Source organism: Marmota monax, unplaced genomic scaffold (assembly GCF_021218885.2).
Source record: "Marmota monax isolate L192 unplaced genomic scaffold, Marmota_monax_Labrador192_F-V1.1 WCK01_AAM20220418_F8-fsc00014, whole genome shotgun sequence".
NCBI classification, from domain to species: domain Eukaryota; kingdom Metazoa; phylum Chordata; class Mammalia; order Rodentia; family Sciuridae; genus Marmota; species Marmota monax.
Window position 1 is genome coordinate 29145384 of NW_026695222.1, and position 21390 is coordinate 29166773.

At 44.7% G+C, this 21390-nt stretch overlaps 1 protein-coding gene across 5 annotated transcripts in view; it reads left to right on the forward strand.

Annotated features, from left to right (window-relative positions):
- Nucleotides 1-11147, forward strand: part of Znf217 (zinc finger protein 217) — a 36311-nt gene extending 25164 nt beyond the window's left edge. For 4 of the 5 annotated variants that reach the window (XM_046433519.2, XM_046433518.1, XM_046433516.2 and 1 more), the window contains exons 3-6: nt 3287-3403; nt 4075-5616; nt 7102-7236; nt 9035-11147. In XM_046433519.2, coding sequence (XP_046289475.1) covers nt 3287-3403; nt 4075-5616; nt 7102-7211 — 1769 coding nt within the window. In that variant the 3' untranslated portion in view covers nt 7212-7236; nt 9035-11147. The remainder of the gene's footprint in view (nt 1-3286; nt 3404-4074; nt 5617-7101; nt 7237-9034) is intronic. The other variant, XM_058575440.1, reaches the window with a different exon arrangement.
- The last annotated feature ends 10243 nt before the right edge of the window (nt 11148-21390 follow it).

The window sequence follows — 21390 nt, forward strand, 5'->3', positions numbered from 1 at the left end:
GGCGACTGCTGGGAGAAGCATTGGTACTTCTGATGACCCTCTCCTGTGCGTAGGGAGGCTAGGGTCTGTGAATAGGTCTCTCAGGAACTCAGGTGGTTGGTCTGCAAAGTCAGAGACAGGAGTGTGAACACCTGAAAGGGAGGTGTGTGTGCAATGTGAAGGTGTGTGGAATGTGTGTGTATATAGTATGCATGTTATATCTATCTATAGATATAAACATAAGTGTTTTTAAAATTAGGCATTGGGGATGGAATCCAGGGGTACTCTACCACTGAGCTACATTCCCAGCCCTTTTTATTTTGAGACAGGGTCTTGCTAAGTTGCCAAGGCTGGCCTCAAACTTGTGATCCTGTCTCAGCCTCTCAAGTGGCTGGATTTATAGGCGGGTGGCGCTGTGCCTGGCTCACACCAAAGAGAATTTTAAGAAATCTCACTGTTGAGTAAACTCAGCGTGTCAGTGGCATTTATAGAAGCAGAAACCAGCGCCAAGGCCTAGCTTATATCTTGTTTCCTATCCTAGTGGGTGGCATCTATGGTGTGAGAAGTCCACCCATGTCCAGTCTTGCATCCCATTCTCATGTCACCTGGAGTTTCAGATCTTCTTAAATTTTTCGGGGATGGGTTACTGAAGATTGAACCCTGGGGGTGCTCTGCCACTGAGCTACATCCCTAGACCTTTGTATTTTTTATTTTGAGACAGTTTGGCTAATTGGCTGAGGCTGGCCTTGAATTTTCAATCCTCCTGACTTAGCCTCCTGAGTCACTGGGAATACAGGCGTGTGTCACCTGGCCTGGCTTAATATTTGTTTGAGTAAAGGATTCTGCTGCTTAAAACATTTGTAAAACATCCAATGTGTAGGATGTGTAATCGACAAGTGAATAAGGAGAAACGACATCATTTACAAACCAGTGGTCTTGGTTAGAACAGATGCCTTCTTCTCCTTTCCATGAAATTGTATTCTCAAAGGCACAGTGCGGTAGACTCTTCCCCATTTAAAATTTTTTTTTTTTTTAAGTTGTCAATGGACCTTTTTCTGATTAACTTATTTATATGTGGTGCTGAGGATTAGACCCAAGGCCTCACACATGCCAGGCAAGCACTCTACCACTGAGCCACAACTTCAATTCCCCTGCCACCCATTTTTAATCCAGTGCCCATTCTCCTCTGGTTAAGTGATAAATCAACCCAAGGGCTGTAGTTTTCCTATTGGCTATATAATGTACAGAGCCTTCTGGGACACAGGGAGCCCAGCACACACCATATTACAATCTTCAGTTCCAGACATCTAGAGAAAATAGGACGGTCCCTTCATGACATAGAAAAGGTTTTGACCATAGGCTTCTCATCAGCTGAGTGATCTCCTGGTGTCAGTGCTGGGAGATGCCCTGTGCCCTGGGAGAAAGGGAAGGGCCAGTCACTAGTAGGTAGAGTGGAAAAACTGAACTAGGTCCTCCAGGTGGAGACAGGACCCAGCCACAGGTGGCAGCGCCATAGCTTGGCTTGGCTTGAGTGTGTTGTGCCACTGCGTGGTTTATGGCCTATTGTTGTTGCTTAACTTTTCTTTGTTCCCATTACCCTGTTTGCAGAGTTTGTTCCTCTACCCTTGTCTTCAGCTCCCATGGGTAATTGCAACAGCCCTCTGTAAAAAGTTTACTCTGCTTTAAACAGCAGCACTGTGAAGTGTGATGCTAAAAGGCAGAAGAAGCCAGGCAAATGTGGGAACTTCACATCCTTTGTTCTAAAATAAAGACCTTTATGATGCAACATACCATAAGTCCTGTTGCAGAGCTGGAACTAGGAAATATACAAGTTCAAACCCAGCTAGAAACTCAGCTAGTTGGATGTGGTTTTAAGAAAAAGCTGGTGTTCCATATTTAGGGAATAGATTTTCCTAAATCGATGTGATTATGTGGCTTTCTAGTCCAGGCTGATCTTACTGTATTATCAACCTGACTTTCTTTAGGTTTAAGAAAGCAAAGTCAATGATTAATTTTTAAAAGTCTTCCTGGTGCCTCTTTTCAGGTCAGGGGTTGTCTCTGTCTTGTAGGTGGAGACAGTGTCCTAGATGGGACTCCAGGTGTAGGGTAGTGGAGATTGTATTGTCCTGCCTTCTTACATGAAGATTCACCAGGGTCTGTGAGTCTGAATTAGTTGGCTATAAGCAATCTTGAATGCAAAATGGAGGAGGACACTAAATTGGAAATAGCAGTTTCAGATGGCAAATGGCCAGTTTAGTTAATGCTGTTTTTTACTTTTTTTTTTGAAAAATTTTTTATTTGGGCTGAGTTTGGAACCCAGTGCTTCATCATGTTAGGGAAACTCAGCCACTGAGCTCTGCCTCCAGCCCTAATTATGCCAAATTTTAAGACATGACCAAAATTTATTTGAGTCATTAATATTGTAATGTGTGTAATATGATCTGCCACAGGGAGTATTTATTTAGAATTAAAATATTCAGGTGGAGGATGTTTTAACTCTTGCACATCCAGCTGTCTGGAGGGAGGGCTGGTGTGCTTGCAGCTCATCAATCATCCTGTACTTAGAATCCCTGAGGATTCATGTGCATAGGATACACTGATTGTAAAGACTGAAGTTCAAAAGTTAGCACCTTGTCATTTGGGAACAGATTTTGACATATCTAACAGATTTTAGATACAGTCTGCCCATGTGAATTCTTGTGGTCAATATTCTCGGTTTTCTAAAACTTCTGCTAAATTTTGACAGACTTTCTCAGGAGTTTGCCCAATACCAAGCTTTCTTTGCTGGTGAAGATTAGGTTGTGCTTGCTGCCATCTAGTGGTAATTTGTTTAATCTTAAGCACTTTTCTTTCTGTGGTTGGGTGAATTGATGATTTATATTGACTCAATCCTAAGTTCTAAAGAAGGTGGTCACCCCTGCCAGGGGGTTCAGGCACCAGGAGTGCTAGCCAGGTCCTATGCCTTCCCTGTGGAGGGAGTGGAATGCCACCTGTGCAGCCGAGTGCATTACGCTTAACTTTGTGATTAAGGCAGAGAACCGAATCTTGAGCACTCTGCTATCCCCCAGTCAAAGTAGTGCACTCTGCTATCCCCCAAAACAAAGCAGACGCCACAAAGCTTCAGAACCTCAAATAACTCCACAGCAGCATTTGGTGTGTTTTTAGCCTTTTTGTTTCTATTCCTGAACTAATAGAAAAATTCTTTCATGCCTTTCAAAAATGTTTATATCAAATATATTCAAGTCAACTGCCTGATCCATGTGCTTCAGCTGTCTTCTTACATGAATATTTTTGTTTCTGCTTTAAGATAAAAATGATGATGGAGGAAAAGTAAAGCATCTTGCATCCTCGAGAGAGTGTAGTTATTGTGGAAAGTTTTTCCGTTCAAATTATTACCTCAATATTCATCTCAGAACGCATACAGGTAAAGGACTTTGTTTTCTAACGCATGTATTAGCTAAAAGAATTGTGATGCACTTCTGTTTTTGTGTTAGAGCCTTGGAATAGTTTTGGGAATAAATGTGCAGCGTGCCGATTGCAGCTGTCATTTTTATTCTTTTACTATCATGGTAACTTGAACAGTTGTTCCTCTTTTGAAGTTGGTTTATTTAGTTTACTACTACTGAATCCTGTCAGTAGAATTTAAAACTCATTTTAAATGCCCCAATTTTCTGTTTTAAAGATGTTTTTAAGATTTAGAATAAAATGAGCAACCGTTCAGTAGTCTTAGATTTGGGAAGCCTTGATAACAGTGGCGGAGGAGGCAGTGTGGACTTGAATCTCACCCACTTGCCTGCTGAGCAGTCTTCCTGTGCCCCCTCTTCTTGGCTGGAAGAGGGTGCTAATCATAATCATATCCATAGGGCTATGGTGAAGATAAGTTAACAGCAAGCTTTCAACTAGATGGTAAAGATATGCATTTACTTTTTAGTTTTCAGTGTAGTGTAAGGGTGATAAAACAGGTCCTGAGAAATCCCAGCTAAGATTAGTAGGTTCATCAGGGAAAGAACCCAAGACCAGTTTGATAGATTCTTCCAGTCTCTAAAGTTCAATTTTGACATTTCTCATAACTTATTGTGGCACTTCTCTTTTTAGGTGAAAAACCATACAAATGTGAATTCTGTGACTATGCTGCAGCCCAGAAGACATCTCTGAGGTATCACTTGGAGAGACACCACAAGGATAAGCAGGTGGAGGTTGCCACAGAAGCCAAGAGTGAGGGTAAAAGTCAGGAGACCCAAGATATACAATTAGCCGCTGACGGTTCACAGACCAAAAATTTGAAGAGATTGTTCGATGGTGCCAAAGATGCTAAAGGTAGCCCACCTGCAAAGCAACTTAAGGAGACGCCTGTCTTTCAGAACGTTCTGGGCAGCGTTGTCCTCTCACCAGCACAAAAAGATACTCAGGATTTCAATAAAAATGCAGCTGATGACGGCGCTGATCAAGTGAGCAGAAATCCAGCCCCTGCTCACATGGACATGTTAAAAAAGAGACCAGCGCTTGAACCTCAGGCAGATCACCTCGTCTGTAAGTCGGAGGTGGCCATGGCGCCCCCCACGGAAGGCATCGCAGCCCCAGCGGTGGCGGTGGGCCACAGGGACAAGAAGGCGGAGAGCACAGCGGAGGGCAAGTACCAGACAAGTGTGGACTGTCAGGAGAAACCTTTAAATTTGTCCCTTGGGGCTCTTCACAGTTGCCCAGCAATTTCTCTGAGTAAGAGTCTGATCCCCAGCATCACCTGCCCGTTTTGTACCTTCAAGACGTTTTACCCGGAGGTGCTGATGATGCACCAGCGGCTGGAGCACAAGTACAACCCCGACATCCACAAGAACTGCAGGAGCAGGTCCCTGCTGCGGAGCCGGCGCACCGGCTGCCCGCCCGCGCTGCTGGGGAAGGACGTGCCGCCGCTGGCCAGTCTGCACAAGCCCAAGCCGCGGCCGGCCGTCCAGGCGCAAGCGCAGCCCAAGGCACTGCCCCCCGAGAAGGCCCGCAAGGCCCCGGCGACCGCCGGGCTGGACCCCGGCACCCCAGCGCCAAGCAACCTCAAGTCGCAGAGGCCGCAGCAGGGCGGCGGGGGCCAGGGCCAGGGCGCCGGTCGACCGCCGCAGCCCGAGATGTTCTCCAAGCCCAGCGTTTCCCCGGCTCCGGAGAAGATGAGGAGACCCGAGAGCAAGTCGAAACCCCTCGCAGCGGCCGCCCCTCCGCAGCCTGCCCTCGGCAGCAGCAACGGCTTGGCCGCGGTCGACCACCCCGCGAAGACGGAAGGCCCGTGGGCTCTGCAGGGCAGGGACTACTTCTGCAGCCGCAGCGCCAGCAGCTCAGTGGCGGACTTCGGGGAGCCCCTCCCCAAGAGACTCAAGTCCAGTGCGGCCGCGCTGGACGCGGAGCAGCCGGCGTCCAATTGCAGAAGGGGCTACGACGTGCCCAAGTACCACGTGGTCAGGAGCATCACCTCGCTGTTGGCGCAGGAGTGCGTGTGCCCTCCGCCCGTGCTGCCGCCCAAGCCCAGGTTCCTGAGCGCCGGGGAGGCGGACGCACCGGGTGTGCTGACCGTGCAGAAGCCCTATGGCGCTGCGGGACCGCTGTACGCCTGCGCGCCCGCCGGGCATCCGGCTGCCGGCCCCGCGCTGGAAGGTACTGCGGCCGCGCCCCTCGGGTTCACCCAGGACTGGGTGGGGGATAGCTAGCCTTGGTCCCGCGCAGGGGCCAGAAAGGCCTTAGGGATGTAGACAGAGACCTTAGGCTTGGCAGAGGTTTGTGATCCTCCAAAGCCGAACTCTCCAGGATTAAATCTCACTCCCGAGATATTAATAGCACTTTAAGTTTTTTCCTTGTGGAATAGATCCTGAAAACAGCGGCCGAGAGCCACTGGTCCAGTCCTTTCCTTCCTTCCACGTGCCGTTTAAGCCCATCCCTTCATCAGATAGCCCCTTTTCTCCTGTGCACCCAGCCTGCCGAGGGATTTGGGGGAGTACTTCCTACGTTCCCAGGATAATCCATGCAGGCCTGCCACCTTCCTTTACACATAGCTGGCAGGGGGCCTCAGTAAGTACCGTAGGGGAGACCCTTTGTCCTGTCAGGAGAGAAAGCGAGGGAACTTCTGGCCCTCTTTCTCAGGTTCTGATGTTAGGAAGTCTAGAACTGTACTGCCTGTCCAGTGTTGTTGTTATTTTTTGTGGTGCTGGGGATTGAACCCAGGGCCTGTGCATCCCACTTGCCTGTGCAAGCACTCTACCAACTGAGCTCTGTCCCCAGCCCCTGTATTTGTTATCAAGTGGATTATAAAGAATTATTTTCCCTTATGTGTACATAGTAATCTTATATTATTTTGGAGTTTGCCCATGGAAGTGTCTTCTCCTGGCATCCTTGTATAGAGTGTGTGGCACATACCCAGCATGTGGAAAGGTAGGTAGAGCATCCCAGGTGTCCTGCCTGGTGAGCTTGATTGAGCTGGGTATGGTCCTGCTGGCTTCAAGCCATGCTGGTTTGTATTGTCCCAGAGAGACAAGTCCCTTTCAAACCTTTTAGTTCCTGTTAGTTTCAGATTAAGGATTCTACGTGGTGACAACAGTCTATCAAGGATAACTTGATATGCCGATTGTTCTGGTAGGGTTAGCGAATTAAAAAACAATTGCTTTCACACACTCCAGTGGTTTTTATTGAAGTTCTGATGAAATAGTAATTTTTGCTGCCTTTTGATTAAAAGTGTCCACTTTCTCCACTCCCACAGTGTTTAGAATGGATGTATATCAAAATGTCCTGATGAGAAAAGTCAGGTCCTCTTCTGAATAGGCTTTTTATTTCTTTCTCTTCTATAGTCTTGGCTCATGATGCATATAGATTTAAAATACATTATGGTGCCTTTGTCCTTTGGTTAGTAAAAATTCTTACTAATGATAACCTGGCAGGTAGATTTTTAGTAATTTGAAGTTTTGTGCTAATGTTCTCAAACAATTCACTGTAACTGGGCAAACAAGTACATGGTTTCTGGTGTTGTGGCATAAAGCAATCAGATTATCAGTGGTAGGAATTTTGAAAATCAACTAACAGCCCATATGAATCTTACCCAGTTGTTTGAACTTGACCCTAAATGCCCCTTTACACTTTCTGTCCAACCAGGAAAAAGGCCTGTGTCGTACCAACACTTATCCAGCAGCATGCTGCAAAAGAGGAACTACGAGAATTTCATTGGGAATGCACATTATCGACCAAATGACAAAAAAACTTGATTTCCTATTTTTTGGGGGAAGAAAGGTGAGTCTGTTTTACATTAAATGTAATGTGTTGATTTTACTTAATTGAAAATAAATCAATCTAGTTTGCCCAATATTTCAAAATAAATTTGCTTTTATTTTATTTATTTATTTTTTTTAGGTGTTTTAAAATTCAGGTGACAGTGCTCAGGGTTTTGGATATTAATGGGGACAATAGTAAAACAATCATCATGTCCCCTGAGTTTCCTAAGCATTTACTTTGGGATGGCATTGAATGAAGTGATCAGTAGTCATTTAATCCTTGTTACAGCAGGGGGCAGCAAACTGGCTCTTCACCAAGACTTTTGTAAATAAAGCTTTATTGGAATACAGCTGTACATTTGTTTACTGACTCTTCATGGCTGCTTTTCTGTTCCAGCAGAAAAGTTAGGTAGCTGTGACAGACTGCACAGCCTGCAGGCAGAAAATAAAGTGTGTGCTGCAGGGTTAGGAGGTGCTGTTGTATACCTCAGTGACAAGGTGACTGAGACTGGGATTACGAAACTTGCCCAAGGTCCCCCTCGCCCATATGTGTCTGGAAGTCTGGTTTTTGTCTAGGTGCGCATGAATCCAAGCTTGTGCCCAATGTTTTAGTTGAGGAGCTTATTCAAAGCCTTCTCAGGGGCTGGGATTGTGGCTTAGCGGTAGATCGCTTGTCTAGCACTTGTGAGGTCCTAGGTTCGATCCTCAGCATCACATAAAAATAAACAAAATAAGGGTATTGTCAAACTACTTGTAAAAAAAAAATTATATATATATATAAAATAGCCTTCTCAAATCCTTATCTGTTGGGAAAAGGCTTTAGGATTGGAACAAACAAGTTTATTTTGATGTTGGGTTTGTATGCCAAAGTATGCCGAGTGTAGAGTAGCTCCGTAACAGTCCAGTATCATGGTTATCTCACGTTAACTTGTTCATTTGGGATTTAGACAGGGCAGGATATCTGTGTAAGGATGATTTCCCTAGGGTCGCTTTAATACTCCCAGGTGAATAACAAGACTGGGGTCCCTGGACAGATTTCGTTCCCACTCAGGTACTTGTTCCATAAAGTCCTCACCATTACTCCTGGAGCAGTCTCTCACCTGGTGCCTCCTAGACACCAGGATACAAACAGGAGAAGGTGCTTAGGATCCAGGGCAGAGCTTCTCCAGCAACACAGAAACAAGATTCTCCCAGGGCCACACCAGCCTTATGTAGTTGTGTTCTTAAGTGAGGTGGCATGGGCAGAAGGTGTGGGAATTGATGTCATTGCAGGAGACCAGGCTGAGTCCAGGTGACATGAGCAGGCAGATCAGGGGACTGATTAAAGAGCTTGTGTTCTGTGAACTAGCTTAGCTCACTGGGGGGACACCTTTGCTCATCCCCTGGCCCATGGCCTGGAGTATCAGTGGTACCTTGATAGACACTTGCTGAGAGGCTTATAAAATGCTTTATGCCCCCTTTTTCACAGAGGGGAGATTATTCTAAATTACATTTTGTTTGTTAAATATTCCTAGACCCATCCCTATACTTTTCTTTCTTACTGTGTAAGCTTCTAGTTTCTTATGGGAGGTATTGACCTTTGCCAGACTTGATGTATTTGGTACTAAGTGTTAATTCTTCCTTGAATTATCTCTTAAGTAGTGCAGCTTTATCTATATAGTCTCCTGATACTTGTTGCAGAATTTGAACTTTAAATGGAACACATTGCATTTCTAGATTCCATTTGTTTATTTGTTTAATATACTTAAAAAAATATTTTTTAACTGTTGATTTTTTTTTTTAATCTTAATCAGCTGTAACTTTTTTCCCCCCTGTAGGTCTTGCTGGAAATAAGTTTGTACTCTCCGTGAAATAAATTTTAGTTCATCTTTGAGAAGGCGAGTGGTGAAAGCTACTGAAATAAGCTGTGATTGTACTGTACATAGAACATGTAAAGAACATGTGAGGAACACTACAGTTTGTAAAGTTGTTCTGTTAACTTTTGTACCAAATAGCAATAAAAACTAGTTGGAACAGTTGAGCTGTACCCAATGGGGACTGGAAATCTCTATTTTGTCCCTGAATAATATTTTTTTTAGAATTGACCAAATAAGTGGAGTTTTTGCATACTTGAGCGCTGCTGAAAAGAAATCATTTGGGGTTGGGAGGGTGGGGTGGAGGAAAATATATAATGCTTGCACCTCAGGTAAACTCTGTAAATATCTATGTTGTAAACTGCTTGTTTAAATACTGTGTGTTCCTTTTCTCTAGTTGAGCTCAACACATGGAGCAGTTTCTGCTGTTTGTGCTCATTTAAAATGTATGTTTTAAAAAAAAATTCTCAATGACTTGTATTATGTTGAATCCCCCGCAGTCTATTGTCTTAACACAGTTGTTAACGGACTTATTGACCCTCTCTGAAAACGTGCTGCAGGGTCTTGAGGTCAGCGGTTCCGAACTTGGCACCCTCTTACTGCAGATGTTGCCAGCGTGTGCCCTGGGGGGTTGGAGGCGCGGTCTCCTTCCCAGCTGCAGCCCTCACTGGGGCTTTACAGCCGTGTATCCGCAGAGAAGCCCTTCCTCCAGTCCATCCAGATCTGGAGCTAACATACCAAACTCCATGTGAGCCATTTTGGTTTGTTTTCTATCATTAATCATTTTGTGGGGGAAATTCAGTTTTTTGGGGGGTGTTTGCCTAAATTAGTATGTAAAAAAAAGCTAACTTACAAATACTGGGAAGCAATTTTAAAGGGAATGAAAGATTTTTGAGAAAATTCTAGGCTTGTATTCAGAAGTCTTGATGTGTCTAGTATTTGGTTAAGCAGGGACATGGAGAAGTTAATTGATGACACTGTTCTGACCGAGGACCTGTGGGCCCCACCTCCTGGGAGTCTGCCTGAACCTCAGTAGCCTTCCCACTTTGGGTTTTGCAGCCACCATGTTTTTCTTGGTGCACATGCAGTTTGGGTTTTAGAGAGGACAGACAGCAGCTGGCTCAATAGATGTTTTAACTCTATGTTCCTTTAATGTGCTGTCCATGGCTGAGTTTATTAGCAGCTCATGGGCTTAGTAACCACAAAATGTTTTATTAAGAAACTGTTTCAAAAATAAATTTGCACTGCTAATTTTTCTTGCCCTGCTCCTCTCTGTAGGACAAGGGTAAAGTACTCAAATAATCCTGATTTTTTTTTTTTTTCTCATTATGCAACGCGGGGCATCATTGGTAGAAGTCTTAACTCCCGTGTTGTTCAGGGGAGACCCAGTCTGAGACCAGTCTGCTGGCATTGCAGCAAAGTGCTTTGTATCAGGAAAGTGGACACTATTACCTGTTTTCCTGTTCACAAGCTGAGCCATATGTACATAATCTAGATTTTGTTTTCATAGTTTTGCACTTTTTATAGCCTATTTTTGAAGATTAACACATTTGCAAGATGATTGATTCCGTCTTTGCCTAATCCAGTAAGTGTTACAGAAAGCTTGCTGTGACTGTAAATGTAAATCTTAAAAGGGGGGATGTGATAATAGCGGGCTGAAATTTAAACCTGTATTTAAAAAAAAAAAATCACCAAATCTATTTGCAAACAAGTCAGTTTGTGTTATGCTGAAATTTTGGGGGCTTTCAAATCTCTTTTCCAACTACATTTCTGAATGCATAAAAATATCAGTTTTTTTCACAGCCCTTTGTACTTCAAGATATGTTTTTTGTCCATCAGTATTAACTATTTGGGATACTACTGGTTTTGTATGTGTTTTTCCTTTGAGACAACAGTACATATAATAGAGGTACAATTTGTTGGATTTTTTGTTTATGTATTTATTTCATTCCATTTGATTTATTTTAATTGTTGATACTTAAGTTGTCAAACAGTAGACATTGTTTTATTTATGATATATTTCAGCTTAAAGTTATGTTATTATATGTGGATGTAAATATAGATTTGGTGTTTTGCAGTTTTGGTTTTTGGTCTTTATTTGTTCTTGGTTCCCAATTTGTTTTATTTAAAGTCTCACGAAATGTAGCTTTAAACATACACAATTTCAGATTAGTGTATTAAATCTCTGTGTTCTTGCTCCACGTTTTGCTACTCTCCAGCCCCACCCTGTAGTATTTTAAAGCAAATCTTAGTCACGATTTGATTTAATCCCTAAAATAATCCAGTAGGTCTCTTTCACAGATGAGGACTTCACATTATTTCACTTAACTATGTGAGCAGCCATTTCTCATAACCAGCTTCTGCAAGTCCGTGCATGTCCTGGATTCCTCAAATGTCTTTGTGCACTTGGTCTGTTGTGATCTGAGCCAGACAGGATCTATCTACTCGTTACAGTGACCTCATTGGTGTCTTTCTTTTTCTTTTTCTTTTTTGTCTGTGCTACATCCCCAATCCTGTGTTTTTTATATTGAGACAGGATCTTGCCAAATTGCCATGACCATTCTTGCCCAGACCATAATACCTCAGACTCCCTAGTAACTGGGTTTACAGTTGTGCACCATCACACCTGGTGGAAATACATACATATATATTTTAAAGGAAAAAAAACTCCACAAAACTTCAGTGAATTATTTCCAATTTAAATTTTAGTTTTTGCTCTGATTTTGTATTTGATTACTTGAAAAATCTGGGTTACCAATGGCATTAGCCTATGTATAACAAAAACAATGTGTTGTCACTGACGTGGTTACTAAATGAAGCTCTACATGTTTTTGGTCAATCTGTTTGTTTCTATCACTGGTTTTCCAGTTGTCCCTCCGCCCACCTCCACCAGCAGTGTCCTCACTGAGAAATTGTTGGACATGGATAGTATCAGAGTTACCCTAGATCTGCTGACTCAGGAACTCTTGAGTGGAACCCAGCAGTCAAGTTCTCTGGGGATCTCCCCTCTGCTGGATGGTCCTGTTCAAGGACAGGCAGTGTGGTGTTGACCTGAATTGCCTGCATGATATGCCAGCAGACCCTGGGCTCCTGGCTTCCTGTTGTTGGATACTGCTATGGCTCTTTTTTTTTTGTTTCTACATGTAATTTTGTTATGCAAAACACTTCCATAGCTTTAAAGTAAACCAGGCATGTTTTGAGATTTTTTTTCCTCTTACTATGCTATCCAATAGTAATTATTACTTTCTTTTTTATACTGGGGATTAAACCAGTATAAATTTATTTATTTTTTTGATTTGAGATAGTCTTGATAAATCCCTGAGGCTGGCCTCTAACTTGTGATCGTCCAGCCTCAGCCTCCTGAATTGCTGGATTATAGGTGTGCTCAGCACTGTGCCCTGCTTAAAGTAACCATTCTTTAAAATGAGTTTTTGGTTTAGCCTTCCATTGTTTCTTTTTAAGAATATAGGCATGTATGTAGCTAGTACTTATATTCTCATTATATAAAAAAAACATGAGTAGATACAACTTGATTTGTGGGCCATTTCATTAATTTTTTTTCTGAAGAAAAGAAAGAGCACACTTCCCAAGAATCAAAGGAAATGTCATCTGGAGAGCTTGAGTTGGTCTCTAGTCATGGGGGGGTGGGTGGGAGGGAGGCCAAGGCCCCCAGAAGGCCCCGTGTTCATTCCCAGAGGATGTGGCCAGTGTCTATTGGAGGGCAGGTGGGGGTCCTTGGCTGTCACCATGAGGTTGAGGTTCCTTTTGGTTTTCTTGCCTGCTGTGCCACGTTCCCTACTGAGGTGCAGCCCAGCCCCCCCTCAGCTCTTGATGCAGAGCCGCTCCTGTGATTGAACTGACTGGTAAAAGGTGGGTATTTTGCCCCTTTAGCTGAAGCAGTAGTGAGAATTTGATTTCATTGGGAACCAGGTTAGTCTCTAGTCATGAGGAAAGTGATGAGCACAAGGTGCCTCTGGTCACATGTGAGAGGGGCTTCTGGAAGGCCACCAGGAATAGGCACTTGCATTACTCAGGGCTTCTTTCTGTCTAGCCAAGCGACCAAGAGCTGTGGATGGTTTCATTAAAACGGGTGTCAGGCTGGGGCTGTGGCTCAACGGTAGAGCTCTTGCCTAGCACGTGCGAGGCCCCGGGTTCAATACTCAGCACCACATAAAAATCAATAAAGGTATTGTGTCCAACTCAACTAAAAAAATATTTAAAAACAAAAAAACAAAAATGAGGTGACACCACCAGGTGGCGCAGGCATGACCTGAAGTCATTTCCTTGTCCTACCAGCTTTGATGTTCAACTTTGGTCTTTGGGGCAAGTTTTCAAATATGGATCATTGTGCCATTTCAAACACTAAAGGAAATATAAGACTATTAATATGCTTTAATTAAAATATTTAAGACTCTTCTCATTCAAAATTCCATAAGCTCGCCTGTTTCCTAGTGTCGTCCTTGTCCTTGGCAGCTGTGATGCTGGAGCACAGTGATACAGGTGCTTTTTGGGTTTTATTTCCAGTGATGCCAGAAACCCAGTTTAATTTAAAACAAAAAAAAAAAACTGTACCCACTGTCTTTGCACCTTTGCCCTTAGAAGCTAGGTTCTGAGATGGCTAGTGGCACCGTGAGAATTCCCCTGCGCTAGGCAGGTCTGAGGTAACTTAACTGCCCAGGGAAGGAGGGGCCCTAGAGGGAGGAGGAGGGGCACTAATCCTCTCAGGCTCCAGGACTTGGGGGCTGAGCCTGCAGTCTCCCCTTCCCTCCTGTCACACTTTTCTCCTGTTCTCCTCCCCAGAATCCTTCTCATTTCATTCAAAGATAGCCCCATCAAGAATCCTGGAGATGGACCAGGCTCAGCCTGGCTTGGCTCAGGGACTTTAAAGTGACGAATGCTGATGAATGCAAACTTATCAACAGTCCTGAATCGAAATGACTGCTGCAGGGTCAGCATTGACAATATGAATGCCCTTGCCACACAGGACTCCTTGGGAGCGCCACACAAAGAGTGACCCTGGTCTCACATTGTTTTTTTTTTAGAGAGAATTTTTAGTTTTCGGCGGACACAACATCTTTGTATGTGGTGCTAAGGATCGAACCCAGGCTGCACGCATGCCAGGCGAGCGCGCTACCGCTTGAGCCACATCCCCAGCCCCATATTTTCTTATTAAACAGTACTGAAGATTGAACCCTGTGGTACTCAGCCTTTTTTATTTTTTATTTTGAGATGTGGTCTCACCAAGTTTTCTAGGCTGGCTTTAAACTTGTGATCCTCCTGCTCTAGCCTCTTTTTTTTGTACCAGGGATTGAACTCAGGGGCACTCAACCATATCCCCAGCCCTATTTTGTATTTTATTTAGAGACAGGTTCTTATTGAGTTGCTTAGCACCTCATTTTTGCTGAGACTGACTTTGAACTCATGATCCTTTTGCATCAGCCTCCTGAGCCGCTGGGATCACAGGTGTGCACTGCCATGCTTGACATTAGTCTTTAGGTTAGCACTTTCTATGTCATTACAACCAACCAGAGACAGACAGTTTAGGGCTCCGGGTGCAGGTGGGACTGGGCAGGCCCTGGTGCCCAGTGCAGTCTCCCTCTCCCTGTTGCCTGAGTATTGTTAAACCAAAAGCAAATGGCATTTGTGGAGTCTGCCAAAGACAGTTCTCTAAGGCCTTCTCATTGATTTGCTTGTCATGTGAAAAGACCAAATCTTTGGCCTTATGGGGCAGCAACTAAGTGCATTATACGGTGCATCAGAAGTTTTAAGAACTACATAGAGCTGGGTGAGGTGGTGCACACCTGTAATCCCAGCGACTTGGGAGGCTGAGACAGGAGGATTTCAAGTTCAAAGCCAGCCTCAGCGAAAGCAAGGCATCAAGCAACTCAGTGAGACCCTATCTCTAAAATGCAAAAATAGGGCTGGGGATGTGGCTTGGTGGTTGAGTGCCCCTGAGTTCAATCCCCAGTACCAAGAAAAAACAAAACCAAAACAAACTATATAGAAACGAAACTTTAAGGAGCACCCAGCTTGGGGGTGTCATTCAACAACCTCAAATGTGGTTGTCCTCACTGAAGTTGGAAAGTCTTGGGGGTGAGGGGAGTGAGCCACACAATGAACTGGAGGGAAATGTTGGGGGCAAGCATTTGAAACCAGGAACAAAGCCCTGTGTCGGTCACTCGAGAACATGGAGGGCCCTGGAGGCTGTGAGGAGGAGAGAGGCAGCTTGGTGCTGTCCGAAGATTTTTAGTTTTGCTCTGAGTATGATGGGAGCTTTGGGGCTTGAGCAGAGGGTTTGGGTGGTTAGATAGTCATAAGGCCTAGCACGGGTCTGACTCCAGGGTCACTGGATCTTTGATACTGTCTCCAGGTGAGGCAGGATGTGGCTGACTGGGCTGATCGAAGCACCTCCTGCTTTATGGAATTTTATTTCCATGTTGGAAGACTTGGTCCTGTTGAGAAGGGCTTCCTGGGATGCGCACTGTCTAGTTGGAGACTTGTGTAAGGAGGCTGGTGGGTCTGCACCTCCTGAGCTTTCTGACTATGACCTGGGCAAGTTTGAAGGCTGTGCAGGTCCTCTGTGGACCATGATTAGGTGGGAACACTTTGGGTACAGTTTTGTGCCAAGGAAGGATTTGAAGAAGCCAAAGAGGTGTTGGTTAGCTGGTTAAGGTGTTTGGGCATTATCTTGCGACCTGTAAGAGGACACTGGAGGGGCTGTGGCTGTGGCTCAGTGGTAGCGCACTTGCTTGGCAAGTGTGAGGCACTGGGTTCGATTCTCAGCACTGCATATAAATAAATAAAATAAAGGTATATCAGCAACTATAAAAAAATACAACAATAACAACAACAACAACAACAAAAAAGACACTGGAGTGCCAAGTTTCAAAATGGCAAGATTCAGGGTTTTACCCACCAGAAACAAAGAAAGGCAATGTTGAACAGCAAGACTTTTGGCTAAACTTTTATTAGCGATCCCTTGTCATTATCAGTTTTTGAAGGTGAGCAGGCAAGTGTAATTGAAAAATTGAAAAATGGAACCTTCTAATGAGTCTTATTGCTTTTTGCTGATCATTCATATAAAATAATCATAAATCACAACTAGCTCCACAGCCTCCTTTCATCTACAATGCAAACCACACCAAAGGTTTTCTGACATAGCATCAGCCTGTTTGAACCCCAACTGACACGGATGGGTCTTCTGCAGATATGAAGCATGCAAATCGAAACTGTGAATTAGAGATGGCTTAGCATTTCCTTGGATGTACTGAGTTTGCAATAGTGTGAATACTGTAAAATTAGAAATTCTCCAAGAATTTTTTAGTTAGGATGGACGGAAGCTTGTGTTTACATCATTGCCACATGGTGGCGCCTGTTAGCAGGTCAACAGAAATTTGAGGTCCTCCTTTGTGGAGATTAAATTTAATGTGGTTTCGAACTACATTGGGGCTATAGGTTTTTTTCCCCCTCGAAGATATGCAGATGCTCTGTAATTCCTGCTGGATATGTCTTTTTAATTTTTTATTTTTATGGTACTGGGGATTGTACCTAGGGGCACTTAACCACTGAACCACATCCCCAGCCCTTTTTTGTATTTTTAAATTTAAAGACAGGGTCTCACTAAATTGCTTAGGGTCTTGCTAAGTTGCAGAGGCTGGCTTTGACTCAAGATCCTCCTGCCTCAGCCTCTGGAGCTGCTGGAATTACAGGCGAGTGTGCCTTTGAAACCAAAGATGATTTAACAAGAGCAAACATTTGAAAATTCAAATAAAAGATTGTAATCACAGAGCCACATTCCTCGCCCTATTTATTTATTATCTTGAGACAGAGTCTCAATAAATTGCTTAGAGCCTCACTGAGCTGCTGAGGCTGGTCTCTGTCTTGCGATCCTTCTGCCTCAGCTTCCTGGGTCACTGGGATTACAGATGTGCACCACCGTGCCTGCCACCCTCTCACACTGTTGAAACTGCTTTAAAAAAAGATTTAGAAAATCATATCTGCAAATGGTCAAAACCATCAAACAGTATTAAAAATGGAACCCAGCATCTCACACACTCTCCCCTCCCCAGCCCTCGCCTGGTACACTGACCTCTCCGTGTTGCTAGCTCTCACCTCTCAAATTCTGTTTCATGATCCCCTGTGTTTAGTTGGACCACTGCTGTGTTTTTCAGTGGGAACACGGAGGGCGTTTTGGGTAGGACAACTTTTTGCTCTATGGGACTGTCTAACCATTGCCAGGTGAACACCTGCCTCCCGAAAGTCGGGGAGAAAATGTTCCCATTTCCTTTGGGTGGTCCCCGTGGGTCCAGCCTGTGTCAGGGTTCAGCTATCCTGTGCACTCAGAGCCTCTGGGGAGCGTTGTCTCCTCTCCTTCCTCACCATGCTCAGTGCCTCCCTACCTCCCCACTTGGTCTGAGGAGGACAGTGGTGTTCCCCACCCATCCTTCACCTCTATTCTACTTTCTTGCTTCTGTCATTTGTACATTTTAGTGTCTGATAACATTTGATTTGGGTTTTGAAAATTTAATGTCCACACTTATGTGGGTTGCAACTGCCAACTTTTAATGACTGAGGTCAAAATAGCTGATAAGAGGGGCTGGGGATGTAGCTCATTTGGTAGAGTGTTCACCTTGCATGCATGAGGCCCTGGGTTCAATCCCCAGCAATGCATGCGTTCAGTCCATGGTCTCCCAACTCCCTTCTTTTGGGCCCAAGGTGAGGCAGAACATCATGGTGGCAAGGGTCTGGTGGAGAAGAGCTTCTCAGCTTTTGGCAGCTGGGAAGGGGGGAGAGAGAAAAAGAGGGAGGGAGGAAGAGGTTGGGGAGAAGATGAATCTTCCAGAGCACACCTCCAGTGACCTATTTCCTCCAACCAGGTCCCACTTTCCAGTAGTCCATTCAGCCATTGTGGATTAATCCAGTAAGTGGATTCATTGTGGATTAATCCACTGACAAATTCAGGACCCTCATGATCCAGTCATGGCCTCTGAACCTTGCTGTTTTAGGGACCATGATTTGAACACATGAGTTTTTTGGGGAACCTTCCAAATCCAAACGAAGGTTGTTCATTGAACAGTTCAATGCCTTTCCCCATCCGTCTACTGTACGGTTTTTAATTTTTAGCATTTGGGTATATTGTCTGTCCTGGCCCACAAGACTAGGCTCAGGGAATGGCCAGCACAACCTGTTGCTCTTGATATCCCAGGTCCCAGCACCTGGCCTGGCACAGGAGGTGTGGAAAGGAAGCGGGGCTGGGGTTGGGTGCGGTTGGGGAGGGTGAGGTCCACAGTGTGTTCTCAGGGTCCTGGTACTTTTGCCTTCTGAGTCCTCCTCTATCATCCACATGGCTGTCCATGAGGACATTCATGCCACCTTGCTAGCATAAATCTGCGTATAATCCAGGTTGAGTTCATTCCTATATATTCATTATTATCATATCCATCTTTTTCTTCTGTTTCAGAAATTTAAAAACAGGGCTGGGGTTGTGGCTCAGTGGTAGAGTGCTTGCCTGGGTTCGATCCTCAGCACCACATAAAATAAATAAATAAAGGCATTGTGTTCATCTACAACAACAACAACAACAAAAACAACTAAACAAAAACAGATGTTTTCATCGTCCCCCTGATGACAATGTTCTCTGTGCCTAAGGAACAGGTAGAGACTTGCGTGAATCGATGCAGGAAATATTTGGAGGAATTTGTTCTTAGAAACCTTGCATCACCAGCTCACCGCTTCCCACCACCCTGATCCCCTACAGCAGAAACTGCAAACTTCCCCAAATGAGGGCGTGGAGACGCCAGCACCCCCAGCCACCTCTGCGGACCCCTGCTGCTGCCTCCCGCAGTGAGCACCTCGCTGTCACCCCTGACTCCTCCCTTCCTCTCTGGGTCCCAGCCGGTTGTCCTCCTTGGTTGCAAGGCTGTTCCCAGAGCCAGTGCTTCTTAGGCGGCCCCTGCATGTCCCCACTCGGGGCTGTAATCGCTGGTGTTCCAGCATTGGAGGAATCCTGGTAAGAAATGAAATTAGGTAAATGAACCTTTAATTAAAAGTGTCCATTTTTAGGAAGACAGAAACAAGACTGGCATGCCACTGGTGAAATGAACCAAAAAATCCACTAAAACCTGCATATTAAATAAAATAGAAGGCGCTGTTCAAGAGCATCAGAAAGAACATGAAACCCAGTGGCCCTGGTGGACAGAGGGTGCTGGGACTTGGTTAGAGGAAGTAGTACTTTGTTAGGGAACGTTTGGTTTGTGTCGATTTCAATTTGGAGGAACCTTCTGGCAGTTTCACAGAAAACTCATCCGCTTTGATAAGCTAATATTCACACAATTATATTTCATAATCTGTGATCAAGATTCTACTTTTCCTGTTTGAGCTGTTAAAATATTCCCGTTTAAAAAAAGCTGTTAAAAACACAATCGGTAAATTTGATAAAATGATCATTTGTTAACTTGATTATTCAGTGAATTAGCTTTAGGCAAATTGAAACTTGGCAAACTGGGCTGTTGGGCAGGCTGCTGCCATGGACCGTGATGGAGAGCACCCAGGGACAGGTTGGCCCCCGGAAGGTCAACGGACCCATTTCGTAGCCCACTAAGAGGTTATAAGTAGACTTTTTGCTCTGGAATGATTTTATATTCAAAGGAGAGCTGTAAAGACAGTAGAGTTCCTGCACATTGCTGACCCTCGTGGCTCCCATGCACCAACTTACTGAAGCGTGGTGACACTGCCACACGCAGAAATTAACATGGGCACATTGCTTTATTCAGGAGTCACCAGTTTCCTGCTTTGCTCTTTTTTCTGTTCCAGGACCCCAGGCAGAATCCCCCGGCACTGTGTCCTCTGGCCTCCCTGTCTCTGGTCTGACCGTTCTCATGATGGGCCATGCTGAGAACTACTAGTGAGTACTTGGCACATATCCCCTGGCCTGGGTTTGTCTGATGCTTGGTTGGACCAGGGCATGAAGGGCGGAGCACAGTGCCTCTTCATGGTGTTGGGCCAACAGCCTGTGACAGCTAACCCTGCCTCAACCAGGGGACAAGGCTACCTTTGTGTGGGGTATATAGGAGAGCATATTCATTTTATAGAATGGTGGGGTTTGCTTTTGTGTTTGAATGTTGTCACACGTTGGATTGTCACCAGCCCATGAAATAACTAGAAGTTACGATTCCATTTTTTTAAAAATATTTATTTATTTATTTTAGTTTTCGGTGGACACAACATCTTTGTTTGTATGTGGTGTTGAGGATCGAACCCAGGCTGCAAGCATGCCAGGCAAGCGCACTACCGCTTGAGCCACATCCCCAGCCCTACGATTCCATTTTATCATTTCAATAAATAGGAAGCATCATCAAAGCCAGGCCTTGTTGAAACCAAAGGGTCTTGGATCAAGGGAGGAAGGTCAGAGGTGGCCCCAAACTCAAGGAAACTGAGGCTCTGCATGTCTAAGCAGCTTTGCCTGCAGAGAGTCTTCTCGCAGGTGACAGAGCCAAGATTCCAACAGATCTCCCTCCCAAGTCTCTGGGTGTTGTTTCTGGGGCTTTTGCACCACAGATTCTAGATAGCAAAGCACACCAAGAACTTTGCTCGAAGATATTAAACCATGACTCCAAGCCTGTAACTATAATAACTGTGATAAGAATGTTCTCTCACATCACAGCTCACTCATTACAGGGGAACTATAGATGCTCCCTCTCTTCAGATGACAGTATGGGGCCTGGAGTGTTAGGGCGGTGTCTAAAACCTAAGGTGGCTGTGCTGGGACCTGCTCCATGACTGCTGGCCCCCAGATCTGGACTCTCTTAATCACTGTATCACACACACTTACTTCAGTTAAACAAAGCTATTTATTTATATTGAGGTGCATTTAAAAAGCATACAATTTATAGTATTAAGGTGTACTACCAGGAGCTTCTAGTACACTTGTGATGTTGTGCAGCTGCCATGTCAGACATTCCCACAGCCTCAAGAGGAAGCCTCTGCCGGGTTCCCCATCACTCCCACCTCCCCTCCTCCAGACCCCCACAATCCCTGATGGCTTTCTGGCTCTAGAGGTTTGTCTCTTCTGGACATTTTGTGTAAGTGGAATCACATCCTAGGGGGTCTCCTGTGTCTGGATTCTTCCCTCTGATGTTTACGAGGCTCATCATGTTGGAGCAGGTCCCTTTAATGCTGAAGGATATTTCACCACTGGACGGGCCACATTTTGTGTATCCATTCATCAGTGGGTGTTTGGGCTTTTTGGCTATTGTGAATAATGTTGCTCTGAATTTTGGTGGTGAACTTTGTTTTTCTTTATTTAGGGCTCATGTTCAGGA